Source organism: Lepidochelys kempii, chromosome 9 (assembly GCF_965140265.1).
Source record: "Lepidochelys kempii isolate rLepKem1 chromosome 9, rLepKem1.hap2, whole genome shotgun sequence".
Lineage (NCBI taxonomy): Eukaryota > Metazoa > Chordata > Testudines > Cheloniidae > Lepidochelys > Lepidochelys kempii.
Window position 1 is genome coordinate 6,151,772 of NC_133264.1, and position 14,013 is coordinate 6,165,784.

A 14,013-nucleotide genomic window follows, 5' to 3' on the forward strand; every position below is an offset into this window, starting at 1 on the left:
CTTCAGTGTGACCACTTGTGTGGGTATAGGAAGTCGAGGACTTGGCCTCACGTGTTCAAATTCAAGAAACCGAAGTAAAACCTCTGGAGAAAAATACACACTAGCGCTCTGAAAAATTGTGGATGTAGTCACATAAGTTATTGATATCGGCCTATATTGGATCTGCGTCGTTATTTTCAAAGGGGTTTATTATTTTTCACTTGTCACATTTCTAAATTTTCTCTTTCACAGCATGTTAGGAACTAACCTTAAACCATTTCAAGGGGGAAAATGAGCAATAAAAGTGTAACTCTGTCAACCTAAATTCTCTGTTCCCTCTTGTGAAGGGACTCGCTGTCTCCAGCTGGTTTTAAATACATCACTTGTTCTAGAAATTTCTATTATGAATCCTACATGTCTGAGAAACATCTATTTTGACTTATGCAGTGAGGGCTGTTCCTTGCTGAAGTGAAAATTAAGTGTTTGTACTCTTCTGGAGTGCCTCACACGTGATTGTATTCTGGCGTTGTACCATACAAATGGCTCTTGCTTCCTTGCTGTGAGAATGGGCTCACTTTGAGAGCCTGCTGAGACATATTTTTCTTCAGTCCTGTGTTGTGATGTTTGCTATTTTGCACGAAAAAACGTGTCTTAAGGAAGTAAAGGCAACTACTGTCCACTGTGATTGGCTGTGTGTGTCTGTATCTCTCTCTCTCTCTCTCACAGTGAAAAGGAGTGCTTTTTACACACAGCCTATGGGAAAATAAGCTTTCCTTGATTGGTACAAAAAAGTGTTAATATAGTGGTATTGAGGTCTGGTATAGGGGATATTCTTAAGAGTCTGTGGATCTCTGATTCCAGTTGGCTAGAAAGCTGAATTCCTTGTGTGATGGTGTTTGGATTTGTACCTGCCCAGGTCTGAATAGCTGTCCAGGAAGCATTTCCTTCTGCAAGTTCCATTAGGTAACAGCAGAGACTCATTTCAGAGTAACAGCCGTGTTAGTCTGTATTCGCAAAAAGAAAAGGAGTACTTGTGGCACCTTAGAGACTAACCAATTTATTTGAGCATGAGCTTTCGTGAGTTACAGCTCACTTCATCGGATGCATGACTCACTAACTGAATATTTGCTACTTTGGCTAGCCTTCCTCCCCTGGTCGTTTGCCCCAGTTTGGTGCCTAACTCTTTCTCTTAAAACTTTAATTCACATTTGCTCAGGGAGAGGGAAAACCTATGTTACAATATATACATTTTTTTTTAAAGAACTGCTACCATTTCTTCAGCCCCATAGCTATGCTTGATAATTACAACCACAAAGTTAAGCTAAGGGCATAATTCTAGAAGGTTCTGAGTGCCTCAATTTCTGTTAACATTCATAACATTCATAAACCAGTCGGAGAACACTTCAGTCTCTCTGGTCACGCAATCACAGACATGAAGGTCGCTATCTTAAAACAAAAAAACTTCAAATCCAGACTCCAGCGAGAAACTGCTGAATTGGAATTCATTTGCAAATTGGATACTATTAATGTAGGCTTAAATAGAGACTGGGAGTGGCTAAGTCATTATGCAAGGTAGCCTATTTCCCCTTGTTTTTTCCTACCCCCCCCCCCAGATGTTCTGGTTTAACTTGGATTTAAACTTGGAGAGTGGTCAGTTTGGATGAGCTATTACCAGCAGGAGAGTGAGTTTGTGTGTGTATGGGGGTGGGGGGGGGTGTGAGAGAACCTGGATTTGTGCAGGAAATAGCCCAACTTGATTGTCATGCACATTGTGTAAAGAGTTGTCACTTTGGATGGGCTATCACCAGCAGGAGAGTGAATTTGTGTGGGGGGGTGGAGGGTGAGAAAACCTGGATTTGTGCTGGAAATGGCCCACCTGATGATCACTTTAGATAAGCTATTACCAGCAGGACAGTGGGGTGGGAGGAGGTATTGTTTCATATTCTCTGTGTATATATAAAGTCTGCTGCAGTTTCCACGGTATGCATCCGATGAAGTGAGCTGTAGCTCACGAAAGCTTATGCTCAGATAAATTGGTTAGTCTCTAAGGTGCCACAAGTACTCCTTTTCTTTTTGCGAATACAGACTAACACGGCTGTTACTCTGAAACCTGTCAATTTCTGTTGAGGCCTTTGGTGATTGAGGGCACTCTGAACTCTGGAGATTCCAGCCATTAGACCTAGCATAGTACAGGATCGCAAAGAAAGCCAGGAGATAAGGGAAGGTCCAAGGGGAGAAGTGAAATATCCTGAGATGATATGCTTTAGCTGTGTACAATCTTATATTTTTCATTTTTGTCCTTTAGATCTAGTCATTTTCCAATCTTTAAAATATAACTGACAATTTGAGGGACTAACAGAGCAGGAGTGATTCTGTGTTAATTTCATCTACTTGCATACTTCTCCCTCGTCTAGTCTTGCCTGATCCTACTCATGTTCCTCACAGCCTTCTCTAGAATTAACTCTCCTCATTTAACATCTACAAACCTTTCCACCTCATTGTTCACTCTTTTCGAGATCATTGATACTATTTTATTGAATTTTTCCCTCTCCATATTAGATAAACTTGCACAGGTGAAACTACAGCTATGCCATCAAACTGGTGCCAACCCCTAATGTAGATGTAATGCAGTAGTGTAAAGAAGAGCTTCCCCTGAGGGTGACCAACTGCTAAATCTCTCGGAAGTTCCCTCTGTCTAGCTGGCACTGAATATACAACTGGAAGTATTTTAGAGAAAGCTACTGCAGGGAATGAAGCTGGATTGGGCACAGCTTGGATTGAGTTTTTCCAGGCATGGGAATGGATTGACAAAGGTTTGGAGTTTCTCGAGAGAGGAGCTGATGAGCAGAATTAGAAAATGCCTGCCAAACATAACCAAACTGCATAACATCCTGTTGCATTCTCTCTCCCCCCTTCCCCATAGTCTGTTTTTTCTTCAGTTGCATGCTCTTTGGGGTAGAGACTGCCTTGCCTTGCCTTGCCTTGTCTGTAAAGAGCCATTGATACTTCTCTCTGTAGAAATGACTCCAGATCTTGTGATTAGATGTCAATTTTTCCGCTTTGTGAAGTCATTATTGCTGAAGTAATTATAACTTTTTCTGCGTCATCTGTCATGGCAGTATCAGCATGCCAGATATTCCCTGTATGGAAATAGTTTCATATTGTATGATTTATTAAGGTCCAATAGTTGGGGAAAGTCATAAATATTTGGAACTTTCTGAAAAATATGCAGGGAGAATTAATTAAAAAGTTCTTAAAAGTATATTTGGCATTGTTCTTTAATTTTCAAGAGTCTTATTTTTCTCTAAATTGTAAAATCCTAAAATATTTAGAGTCTTTAAAAAAAAAAATGCTTGCATAACTTCAGTGATGGTTCAAACACTTCCATTTTTAGTTCTTACTGCACACATGATGTGATCGTTTACTTTCAGCAGCCTTATGTACATATTGCTAATCTTCTCTGTATATTAATGGTTTATTAATTAAGTGTTGCTGAAATATACAGAGGAAATAAAGTCAATCCCTGTCCTGAAGAGTGCACAGTGTACAAAACGGACACAGAAAATGGGAGGCACTGAAATGCTGTTACCTTGGAAAATGAGCATGATATAAGAACCTAAGCAGGCTAGACACTGGGAGACCCCTGCAGAGGAGCTAAGTTTGTTTTAATGTAGTGCTTATATACTTTCTGCAAGAAGGGAGTTTAGAGGAGGAATGTGAATGAGAAGAGGGTGCATACACCAAAGAATGTCTCAATGAGATCCTTCTAGACAAGTCCACTAAGCTGCATTCTGCAGTAGTTGGGACTGTAAGTGATTTTCAAGGGAAACCCCAAATAAAATGCCTTAAAATATCCCAGCATACATGTTACGAAAAATTGGGTCACAGGGGCAAGGGAAGGAAACTTTTGATAACTTTGGAGATCAGGGGAAGCCATTCATGACTACCACTGAAACATGACCATCCATGGTCAGCTGATCAAGATGTTTTTGTACTCAGACCACCCTGTGTTCTGACTGGTTGAATCCTCTGCAAGGACTTTATTACAATCTTACCATATATGATTTTCTGCTTTTACTGTATGAAGTTTTGCATTGTGGATTTAGGAAAAGCTCTCATCCCTGGGAGCGGTGAGGAATCCCACATTTTTGCTCCTCTGAATAATGTTTTTGGGAACATTCAATGCTATGCTTAGTTGCTAATTGATTTATCTGTTTACAGGAGACTAGCATCTCTAAGAACTAATGAGATAATAGTTCAAATGGACCAGGTCCTTTGGATGATAAAGTTAAAGAGGCTGTTCTATGCTGTCTCTGTTCTGGCCCCGTGTTTCTGTAAAGACCCAAAATCCTTAGCTGCATGAGCTGTTTGTTTTTCTTTAGAGGTTTTCAGATGAACTAACTGGTGAGTAAAGCTAATAAAATATCAGCCATTTTATTCTGTTGAGAATCTTTTTTTTTGCTGTCCTGGTAGACTCCCTTAAATCTTTTTTTTTTTTTTTTTTTAAAGGTTTTGTTTGTTTGCTTGTAACGTGAGCCAGTTTGAGACGTGGAGACTGAAGTCTTTTATCCTCAGAATAGATACCAAAGCAGTAAAATCTTTCCTGACCGTGTCTTCTGGAAATTGTCTCCACCCTATCCTAGTGGGGTCAGCTGCTGGACTGGGCCCATTCAGTCTCTGGCCTTTCTACTGAGATAGTCAACTAAGAGGCACCAGTTGTGTTGGTGTGTTTTGGGATATGGATACTGGTTCACCAAGATCTGAGCTTCATTTTCCACACAGGAGCCATTGAGCAGCCATCAGATAGTAATAAGCCCAAGCCATAGATTCATAACTGGTGTACTAGAGCTGGAAGGTTCGGTATTGCAGTAATTCTTTGAGTAGTCCACTTGGCAGGTGACACAGGCACAATTTTCAACTATCTGTCAGGACCCAAATAAGATTTCAGTGATTTCCTTTTTACTAATGGTGTAAAGCAGCATAAGGATGTTAGCTCTTGTAGGAGAAATGCTAAACTCTGGATTTAGGCCTAGAGAGATAAAGAGCTTTCCAGTTCACTTTAAAATACTTGTGTAATTTTTTTCCTATTGGGAAATGGTAGGGATAGAGACTGAAGTCTTTGGGAAAGTTTGTGATGTGCAGTGCTTAATTTGTGCCAGGGCTTGCCAGGTTTGGCAGTTCATAGCCCTGGCACCTTTGGGCTTGGCAAGCAGTTCATAGCCCAGGCACCTCTGGGCTTGCCATGTCAGCTGTGAAAGTAAAAAAAAATAAATAAAAAAAATGCTTGATCCCCAACATCTTTCATTACAAATTAAGCGCTGGGGGTGTGGCTACATATGAAAATATAAGTTGCGGGCATTGAAAGCTGTCTTGTGTTCAGTTCATGGGGGGAAGGAACTTCATAAGAAAACTGTATCAGATGTTGACAAAGATATACTAGCATGGCCAGATTCTGTACTGATGAAGTGAAAAGCTTTGGACTGTAGAAGAAACCTGTTAAACTAAGACTTCAATACAGCATGCATTTAACGGATGTGTCCTTGAGTAAGCATGCATTTAAGAGGGCTCCATGGTTTTATTACATGGTGTTACTTGATAAGGTATGTATTAATTCAGAAGATTTGTTCCAATAGTGGACAAGGATGTGGCTTCCTTTGGGATGTTTATTCTTTTAACTGGTTTGTTAGAGCAACATCTGCTAGTGCTGTTAAAATGACAATTTTTTTAAATGGTCAGGCTATATAAGACAAAACTTTAATTTGTTTAAAAAAAGATTTCTGACATTTGCTTGTGCAAAAGCCATGTTCATATTGTTAGAAACAAAAGGAAGGAACCCAGATAATTCAATTTAAGAATAAATATTTTATGTCTTTCTAAAATATATGTTCTAGTTTAATCACACATTATGGGTTTTAGTGCCGGAATTACTGGGTGATATTCAGTGTATGGCCTGTGTTGTGCTGAAGAACAGATTATATGATCATAATGGTCCCTTGTGGCCTTAAAATCTGTCAAGTATATCTGTTTTCACATTTTCCCCCTCTAAAAGCTGTAGTGCAAAGTTGAATCCTCATTGAGATTCCTATCCGCTGAATCTCAAAATGTTATCCTGGTGTGTCATGCTTACTTCCATGTGTAAGATTTATACTTGATACAATTCTGGTTGTTACTTGTTACTCTTTTTTAGATTTTCATCTGATCACTTTGCAAAATGGCATTGTGTTTTGTAAATGGCACTAAACATGGCCACCATTTTGTCCCAAATCAAGTCTTTATCATAAACCTTAGAACCTGAGTCTTTATCATAAACCTTAGAACAGGGGTCCCCAAACTTTTTACCTTGCAGCCTCTCTTACCCCTGTCCACACCCACACCCCCACCCCATACCCCGGAGCTGGGGCTGGCAGTGGGCCCGTGGCTCCGGGAGGGGAGGGAAGCGGGCAGGGGTCAAGGGGCTGAGGCTGGGACCATAGCTGGGGGTGGCAGCGAGCGTAGAGCCTTGGCCGGGGGCCTCGGTCAGCGGCTGGGGCCAGGAGCAGAGTTGGGTGGTGGTTCTTCCCTTCCCACTATGGGGTCTGGCCCAGGCCCCAAACGTGCCTCCTGAACATACATCCATGCCCCCCTAGTGGGGCACGCCCCACGGTTTGGGGACCTCTGCCGTAGACTGTTGTAAGCCTGTTACCCACAGAGAGGCTGGCAAGTGTTACTCATTAAGCACTGATGCTAAAATCTGTCCTCTAACATCACTATGCTCTTCTTTTGTCAAAGCAGTTTTATAGAACCTTGTTTCATACTTCAGCTCATTCTCCTGGCTTCCACCTTTTAGCTCTTCAGAGGGTGGGAAAACATATGATAGAGACTCTACTGTGGAGCAAACTGGGGTTATTGAGAAGAAATGGGATTCCCCAAATGGTTAACCTCTGTACATCCACAATACAGTCAAGCCTTTCTAGGCTTAGCTGCCTGGTGGTCAGCAGAGTAGATACGCATGCAAATAATTCACAATTTGATTCTGTGAGAAAGCTGGTCTGTATTGAGAGCTCCAGTTACTAAGAGAGAATGCTTTCCTCCTGCATGTCTAGTGATGAGACTCAGTTTATCCAAAGAGTAAATATTTGTATCAGTTTAATGGCTAATATTTTTTCCTTACTCAGACAGGTACATTAGCTTTGCACATTTCAAGTATCTGGAAAATATCATCAGACTTCATTACTTACTGTTTCATGTTTTGTTTTCCAAAAGTGGGTCTACATAAGACCACCCTTGAGATAGCATTTCACTACTTTAATGATGGGCTATAGATAAAAGCATTCCAAACAATTGTCAGAAATCCTCTTGATTGTTGTAGATCTGTCTGAGAATTCTATAATAAATTGGTTTAAAGTAATCCTAAATTTTTAGTAGCAGGCTATCCTGGCTCTGAGGCATTTGTCATTAAGCTCAGGTTCAGAAAACTAGGTTTCACAGCATGATTAATTCATGTGGCTATTGATGCTAGCAAAACTATAATCATATCTTTGCCCAAAGATGTTTTTCTATACTTCGGCTTGTTGTCTGCCTGTTCAACAAAAGTTCAAATAAAGCAAACACAAAGGTGTTAAGAACCTTAGTACACCAGCCTAAATGTTCTGCACAGCTGAATGCTTAGGCTCATTTATTAAAGGATTTGTCATTCCCTGTCTCCACAATAGCTCGTTTTTTAAAGACACTGTCAGTGTTTGAGCTGTTGTTTGAGCTAGAAGATAAATCATTTTGTGAGTTCTTATAATTTATATAGTCCTCACGCCTACTTCTAGCTTGCAAGGTAGGATCCAGCGCTGTTCGCTTAACTGACCCTGAGCTCTTCCTCCTTCTATTTACATTCTTAGTCAAGGCTGCATCTTGGAGACAGTGAGCTCCCAGCCTGGCTTGACAGAAACAAACTTGAGTCATTCCCCTTTTGTTGGCTTTTCTTCTCAACTGTTGTCATTACTCTTCCGAAAGAGCTGGACTGGATGATCTCTGTGCTATCTATAGGTTTTAGCGCGGGAGTCTTGGAAGCAGGAAGGGATATGCTGGAAGGGGAAGTGATCTCTGTGGCTAGGTAGAGGGGGTGTGCACTTGCTCAGAATTCATGGCTTTCCCTCTGAATTATGAGAGCCAACCATCTTATTCCCATACAACCACTTGGTGCCATTACTGTTGGATGGTTGAGAGGCCTGTCAAGATGAACTGCTTCAGCAGCATTAAAAGCAGAAATGGCAGGCAACAGCAGATGTTAGTTGGCAGTGGGAGGCAACGGTGGGCGTGGAGTGTTGTATAGGGGAGTTTCAATGAAGATAGCAATGAGAGCTATTGGGAGAATTTGTGAGGGGAAGGTTAGCAGCACAGAATTGTGGAGTAGAAGCTCTTTGGGTGTCTGTAGACAGTGGATCTGGGACCTGGTCACGTAGTTTTAAGTATGGTCAGGGAAGTTAGTCCTGTATAGAACAGAGGAAGACACGGTCGCCACTCCCAGACGTTAAGTGTACATTCAAATAAAAAAACAAATGTTGAATTGTAAATTGTCTTTTTTGTTCTGGTGGCTCACCTGGCTCATTGTTTGACCTGAATGTCTTTTGATGGAATGCTGACCTTTTAATTACTCTAGATGTCCTGTATTACTTGTGTGGAAACATTAATCCTCGCAAATTCCCTGTGAGGTGGTTTTCTGTTCCCATTTTTCCAGAGAGGAAGCTGTTGCAGGGAGATGAAGTGAGTAGGCCAAGGTCACACACTGAGTCAGAACTAAAAACTAGAACCCAGGAGTTCCTGGCTCACCTCCTGGTCAAATTGTTAGTTACAGCTGCCTCTTAATAGAAACTGGGTTAAGTTGTGTGGTGTTAAATCTGGGTTTAAAATTACAGGCATCCATACAAGAGCAGTCTAGAATGGAAGGTATTGTGAGATGTGCCTAAATAATACAGTGATGGGCACTATAGAAATACCTAGATGGCTGCAGTGACTGAATGATGACCCAAAGTTTCCCTTCCCTCTTTTTCAGGAACAAGTATGTGCTAACTGCTCTCAATATATTGCTGTTGTCAGTAGCGTTGTCAAGCAGGCTATACTTAAAAGATTAGCCTTGACAAATGTGAGAGCGTTTGTAGTGCTAGTGAGTTATGAGCTTTGGTTGTGAAGAGAACGCTGGCTTATTTTGAATGGGGAGAGTTCACTTCGGTAGGCTCACTTTGAAGAACTTCTGCTTTTCTACATCTGAAATGTTAAAACAGGCTGTTCACATTAGTTTGAAGAGTTGTATATGTCTCTCAGATTAATTAAATGATAAAATAGGATCTGTAAATACTGGAGAGAAATGAATATCCCCACAAATGTGAGCGGCTTGTGTGCTGCTTCGCAGGTATTAAATGTTCACCGTCCTTTCATTGCCACAGGCTCTGGGTTAGAAATTCCACTACTGTAGTGAATTGACAGGCCTAGCCGACTGCTGGCATATTTGAAATGTGCTGGGTCTGTACCATTTTTAGTCTATTGGTGTCAACTGACTGAGACAAAGTACTGAATGGATTATGGACTCTGCACCTCTCTCGCCTAGAAGCAATCTTGTCCTGCTGTTGCCACTGGTGTGTGGGTTTGAGGGACAAAGAGAACTTCTGTCTTCACAGATATGTCCCCTGATCCCAGCACTCTAATCATTTTAAAGTAACGCTGTCGGTTATCTATAAACCTTTACCAATGGGACTTGTGCGTGTCATCTGCTGTGCACAATAGAGCACTTTACAGAGGGAAGTTCACAGGGCATGCCTGTCCTTATCTAGCACAGTTGTGTAGCTTAATCGAAAAGGCAACATGTGCAAATTATGTGGAAGGAGGATATATTTTTTTCAATATAGTCAAGAAGTAAAGCCTTTAAGTTCTCAAATGATATAATAATCCGAGCTATTCTTTTTGTCTTTCCCTAGGACTCCTGAACAGTGTCCCAGTGTAGTTTCTCTGCTGTCAGAAAGCTACAACCCACATGTGCGTTATGGGGCTGCCATGGCTCTGGGCATCTGCTGTGCTGGCACAGGAAATAAGGTAAGGACAAAAAGCCAATGATAGCTACTCCAAGGCTCTTTCTGCTATATTTCCTTCTACAGATAACGTTCATGAAAAGTATCACAGAAATAGAGAGTTCTTTCACACACACGGTCTTCCAGCCAGTTGGAGTGTATCCGCATTTCCTCAGATTCTGTGCTTTATTGCATTGAGTGAAGCAATCTTTTCTTCTGGTTGTAGGAAGAGCAAGTAGATGAGGCAGAACAAAATACATTTGTTCACAATTTCCACCCTCTTAGAGTTTGTCTATAGCAAAGGGTTTTTTAACTCTAGTCAATTGCCAATTAACTTGTTGGGTTGCATGTTTGTACAGCTCTGGATATGGCACAAACATTTGTTCCAAGACACAAACATTTGTGGTTTACCCCAGAGTTTGACCTTTTTTTGGCTTACATTTTTTTTATTTTTTTAGCCCTGAGGGGGAAAAAACGAAATCATATGTATTATCCTGACACTCTTTTCTTTGTTTCATAATTGGCATGATAGCCACATAGCAAAGTCAGAGAGCAAAAATGAAGCTTCATCTAACATTTTGCACTTTAAATGCTTGTACATTGAGGGTTCTTTCTCTTAGGGGAGTGAGCACTATGTATATAGTGTTTAGCTGTCATGGTAGGTGGGGAATAGTTAGGAAATATAACTTTATTTACTGCTACAAGGAGGACTAAATTTTAACTGATCGGATTAGCAGATTTCAATCTGCTGTGGTACAAGGTTTTTCTAAAGGTCAATAACTTCATCTGTGGTTTCCAGTTTTATCCCTGTCTCCCCACCACCACCCCTCCCCCCGCTTCCTAGCCTTTATTAAAAATCCATTTCTAGATTCTTACATGTTCCTGCACACTCATGAATACACCTATTTGAAGTGCACATAGTTATGACATTCTCTGTCTGCACTCATAAACTGACTTGCATATAGCCTGAAAGCAAATTGGAAGCCATATTTTCTTCTAAGTTACTTCTTTTCAAATGGAATGTGGCATTGAGGAACTAATGTTCATGGACATGCTGCATCTGACAGCATTAATGAAAATGCTCATAGTTATACAATCCACATCTGTTTTATTTCCAGATAATTTGTATGATCAAGATATTAGAACCTGTCTGGCTGAGGTTCTGTGCTTTATTTTTATTTCTTAAATAAAGATCTGAAGCATCTGTTTATGTTTGAATGTGTCTTCTGGGGCTTATATCAGCCTGTTTAAAGGCTAAGTTAATACATCGTAACTTGAGAGACTGGAAATGAAGTTAAGCTTTTTGTTAGGCTGAAGGGCACTTCCATCATGCATATTCTATAAATAGTATTGAACACATACAATGTTTCTGTGAGGCACAAATGAATACATGTAAGAAGACAGAGCACAGAAAGTTCACGTGGCAAAAAGTAGGTCTGATGTTGCAATGTAACACCTAGAAATGGTTCTTGGCATTAGTATTCTGGTTAAAGTCAAGTTGCTTTTGTGAGTTTTTCTGATGTATTCCTAGGAAATTACGACATTGGTGTGGACATTGCCAATATGGAAGCCCTGCACAAAAGAGAGTTAAAACAGGATGGAATCCAGTTTACAATCAAAAGATTGTAGTACAGTAACTAAGTTGTAAAGTAATTTGATGTCCACTCTAGAGCAGGGTGGAGTCCTAGGAATGTTTATGAACAAACTAGGTATTACTGACCGCTATTTGCATTCTGTGTTTCTGCATTCACCTGGATGAATTCCTTTCAGAAAGACACCCCCCAAAGTATTGCAGAATGCCCCGTAGGTGCCCATGTGAGGCCGATCCCTGGAGACCTAGGGACGTACAAGTAGTTACGACACCTTTTTTCTGTGTAGTTTTACTCTTGCTCTTGAAGAGCCCTATTGAAAATATAATTTTGATTTGTAGTAACTGTTTTTCGTAAGCAATTAGAAGAGCATTTTAAAGGATGACTTACAAAGTGGCTGCACTCCTGTGGATAGAGATAAAAGGTGTATATGATGCTCAGTTTGCCAACATACCAAATTGACACCTACTTTACAGAAAGGGACAAGAGCGCCGGGTATCCACGCATACAATAAACTCTCTTCTGGACAGTTCCTGATTCTTTACATAATCAATGTGCGATGCTGAAATACTTGTTGATACATGCTTTAGAAATGCTTAGTGACGCATCTGTTGTATGTCATGTTGGCTTCACGCTTGTAACTGTCAACTGACCTCAAGCCATGGAATGTAAAGAAAGCAATCATAAGTTCTGAAGCAACATATCGGTCTTCAAGACATAGATTCACTATATGTGTATATCTGTGGAGATAGCACCACTTGTATTAGAAGCGAAATATGTTCTTTCTTAGAATTAAAAGCTTTGACTAGTGGATAAAGCACAGGACTGGGAGTTAGGAGACCTATGTTGTATTACTCTGCTATTGACTCACTATATAACCTTGGGCAAATCATTTGACACCTCTATGCTTTTTACACGTTGGGTAAATGAAGGTAACATTTACTTACCTTTTGTGCTCACTAGAAAGGGAAGCAGTGTATAAGTGAGGCAAGAGCAAGATATAGAAGTACAAAGTATGATATTTTTATTATTATTAATAATTCTAACCTGCCAAATACTTTTCACATTTCTGCTTGCAATAAATGCAGATTTTAGTCATTCTGGCATTGTTTTGTTCAGCAAATTCCTCGAACTCCTCTAGCTTTGAGCGAAAGTCCACTAGCATAAGTGCACATTTCTGTAAAATTTGCCCAGATATCACAGTGAGGGGCAAAATATAAATATGGTAAACTATACCTCATTGCCACCTTGCTGATGGGCCTAATTCAATAACCCTTTATTAGACTGTCTGAAACCTGTTGTTTGAAAAGTAATAAGCTTAATTTGTGTATTTGTTTTTTAGGAAGCAATTAATTTGCTTGAGCCAATGACAAATGATCCTGTGAACTATGTGCGTCAAGGAGCTCTGATTGCATCTGCCCTTATCATGATTCAGCAGACTGAGATCACCTGTCCAAAGGTGAGCCATAGGTTATGCATCGGCTTGTATGGTGAGAAATGGCCTTGGGTAATGATGATGTTTCAGGGACCAAGTGTGCTGGGTGCTGTATGTACACGTAGTAAGAGAGGGGTCTGTACCTTGAAGAGCTCATGATTGTAAGAGCGAAATTTAGAATAGTGCAAACTCTTGGCATGGTAGAGCATGCACTTTTGAATGGGAGATGGACACTGACTGGCACAGGTCAGGTAAACTGTCACTGTTTTAACTGTTGGTGTTATATAAGTACATCTACATTTTCTCCCCCAAAATTGGAAACCCTGGATAAGGGGATGAAAGCGAGATTGGAATTGCTAACAGGCACTTAAACTTATGCATGCGTAGCATGTGTGAACATATTTTCTTCTCTTCTTTACTAAAGAGATTCTTGTTATGTTCGATTTAGTCCTGGGCAACGTTTGACGTACCTGCTATCAGGGAAAGTCCTGTTATATTGCATAGCAGTAATTCCACTTCTGCTGTGGCTTGTCCTTCAGTTTCGCTTGGGACAATTTTGCTGCCCTAAGAAGTTGCAGCAACTAAAGAGTGAACTCATTTTTTCAAAAACGAGTTTTGTCACTGTGAAGGCAAATGGGTTAATATGCACTATTAGTTTTTAAAACTAGATTGCCTGTGAATATGATAGGTAGTAATATGCAAACTGTTGCGTAGACTAAAAAGTTCCACATTAGCAGAATCAGATGCTGACAATTCGGAGCTCTCACATTTGATCAGCCCAGAGAGGTACTGATGCAGCAAGCCTTTGCTGGTTATACTGCATACTGCTAAAACAGCACTGCCTTGTGCATGGTAACTTTCAATGGCATTGTTTTGCAGTGTAGTTTAACTTTTGAAAAAAATCATCCTTTTATTGCCCCCCAACCCCACCCTCCCACCTTTTTTTTTTTTTTTTTAGTTGCACTTAGTTGCTGAGACA

The 14,013-nt window shown here is 40.4% G+C and overlaps 1 protein-coding gene across 1 annotated transcript in view; it reads left to right on the plus strand.

The window, feature by feature from the left end:
• The window catches only part of PSMD1 (proteasome 26S subunit, non-ATPase 1), a 126,502-nt gene that overhangs the window by 69,761 nt on the left and 42,728 nt on the right, over nucleotides 1-14,013 (plus strand). Inside the window, exons 17-18 of the mRNA XM_073359107.1 lie at nucleotides 9,921-10,035; nucleotides 12,942-13,058. Coding sequence (XP_073215208.1) covers nucleotides 9,921-10,035; nucleotides 12,942-13,058 — 232 coding nt within the window. The remainder of the gene's footprint in view (nucleotides 1-9,920; nucleotides 10,036-12,941; nucleotides 13,059-14,013) is intronic.